This window comes from Wasmannia auropunctata, unplaced genomic scaffold (assembly GCF_000956235.1).
Source record: "Wasmannia auropunctata unplaced genomic scaffold, wasmannia.A_1.0 LD334336.1, whole genome shotgun sequence".
NCBI lineage: Eukaryota > Metazoa > Arthropoda > Insecta > Hymenoptera > Formicidae > Wasmannia > Wasmannia auropunctata.
In genome coordinates, this window is record NW_012028554.1 from 1 (window position 1) to 2041 (window position 2041).

Sequence of the window (2041 nt, forward strand, 5' to 3'; positions counted from 1 at the left end):
TTTTGGAGCTTTATAACTCGAAAAGTATTTAATGAAGAAACATTCGATTATAATGTTTTGGAAAGCTCTCAAGATCAGCTACAAGAATATGTAATAAAAAATAGGGGATGCCATTTAAAAAAATTGAGGTGACTTTCACGTGATTTTCAAATAATTCTTCAAGGCCTTCGAAACCAAACAACTTTTGTCTGAAAAATTTTTCTCTCCCAGGCTTGATTTTCGAGATATTCGACTGGATGGATTAAAATGGTCCACCCTGTATATAAAATACAAATATAAACCAATTTTAAACATAAATAATACTCAAAAAATAAATAATTTTCGACGAAATTTAAATAAGAAATTTTATTTTGTACATTTAATGATTTATTTGGCATAAACAAAATAGAAAAAATTGTGCTGAATTTGTCTTACTGTTTTGTCAGATATTCAGAGTATAAGCTTTAACATACTTTTATGAACATAACCCTTACAATATCTAAACTGATAGAATCATCTTTTGCAAAGGAACACAGCTTCATCTACTAATATCATTCATTCAAAAACATTGAGTTGAAATTGACTTTTAAATATGAAAAATACATAATAAATACAAAAACAGTCCGTCTACTAATTATTTATAATAAACTAAATTGCAAAATCATAGATATAACAAGAATTTCCTTTCTATATTTTATCACAAATCTTTTTACTATATTCATAATCATCAAATTCTACTACTGGGCTTTGCATATTTTTGTTATTGCATATGTTTTTAAAAAAATATGCAATTTAATTTTAATATCTTTTTAATGCAATGTGTATTTTCTTTATAATTCACTCATCTAATTAAAATAAGAGTTAAAAATAAATATTTCATTGAACATATATCTTATATTTTAAATATATCTTAAATATAAATGAGAATAAAGTATAAAAATATAAAATATTTTAAAAAAACTATAATTTTTTCAATTATTTTATCTTATTACTTTTTACGCAGAGTAATTAGAAAAATCATATTATTCCACTTAAAAAAATAAAGATTAAAAAATAGATTTAAAGAAATATAGATATTTTTTTTTAGTAACTCACAAAAATATATAAGAATTTATGCATGCATCATATTTTCCATTTAAATGAGTAAAATTTTAATTTTTCTTTCTTAATAAGAAATAAATAGAATATTTAATATACACAATCAAAATAGAATATCCTATATAATAGAATTTATAAATAAAATCTATATTTGTTAATGAAAATTATTAAATATTTATAATTAAAAAATATCTAAGAATAATCAGATAACGTACAGGTTGTGGGATTGTAGTGGCCTGGACAATTCCAGCTTGTGGCTTAAGAGTGGCAAGAGCCTCTCTAGCAGCAGTAACTTCTTTAGTCAATCTAGCGATCACACGGCAAGCTGCATCATGTTGATATAAAGCATGAGATAGTTCTTGTCTCGCAGTCTGAAGTTGCTGTCGTAATGTAAATGAATGTAACATAACAGCATCCCATTCATCTTGCATAATTTTTAATATCGCTGGAATAGAAGTTGCACTAGGTGGTTTGGGCTTGACAATTGGAGTTGCTATAATAGGAAAAGATTTTGATAATTGTAATTTTGTTTATAAAAATAATACAATAATACATTATATAAAAAAATACAAGTTTAAAAGTACCTTTAATATCAATGAGTTGATCAATACTGAGTTCTTTGCCATTAATAGGATCGACTCCATTTTCAGTCACATATTTTTCTATGAGACGTCTTTCAAATATTGATCCAGAGACAGGAGATATTACTGGATGCTCTGGTACCTCATTAGAAACTGAAAAGTTTAGAAATAATTTACATTAATAATATTTGTCAAATATTAAAGTAAATTTCATTGCATTAGGATTTAAATATATTAATTGTAAATCTTTGTTTTATATAAATATTAATTATAAGTTAGATATATATTCATATATACAAATTTATACACACACACACACGCGCGCGCGCGCGCGCGTGTGTGTGTGTGTGTGTGTGTGTGTGTGTGTGTGTGTGGGGTGTGTG

General features: G+C 25.6%; 1 protein-coding gene across 1 annotated transcript in view; it reads right to left on the reverse strand.

Annotated features, from left to right (window-relative positions):
- Positions 1–1288: 1288 nt before the first annotated feature.
- LOC105458756 (pre-mRNA-processing factor 19-like) overlaps positions 1289–2041 on the reverse strand; it is a gene marked incomplete at its 3' end in the record, with an annotated part of 2442 nt that continues 1689 nt past the window's right edge. Inside the window, exons 2-3 of the mRNA XM_011704278.1 lie at positions 1662–1811; positions 1289–1570 (exon numbers count right to left, since the gene is read on the reverse strand). Coding sequence (XP_011702580.1) covers positions 1289–1570; positions 1662–1811 — 432 coding nt within the window. The remainder of the gene's footprint in view (positions 1571–1661; positions 1812–2041) is intronic.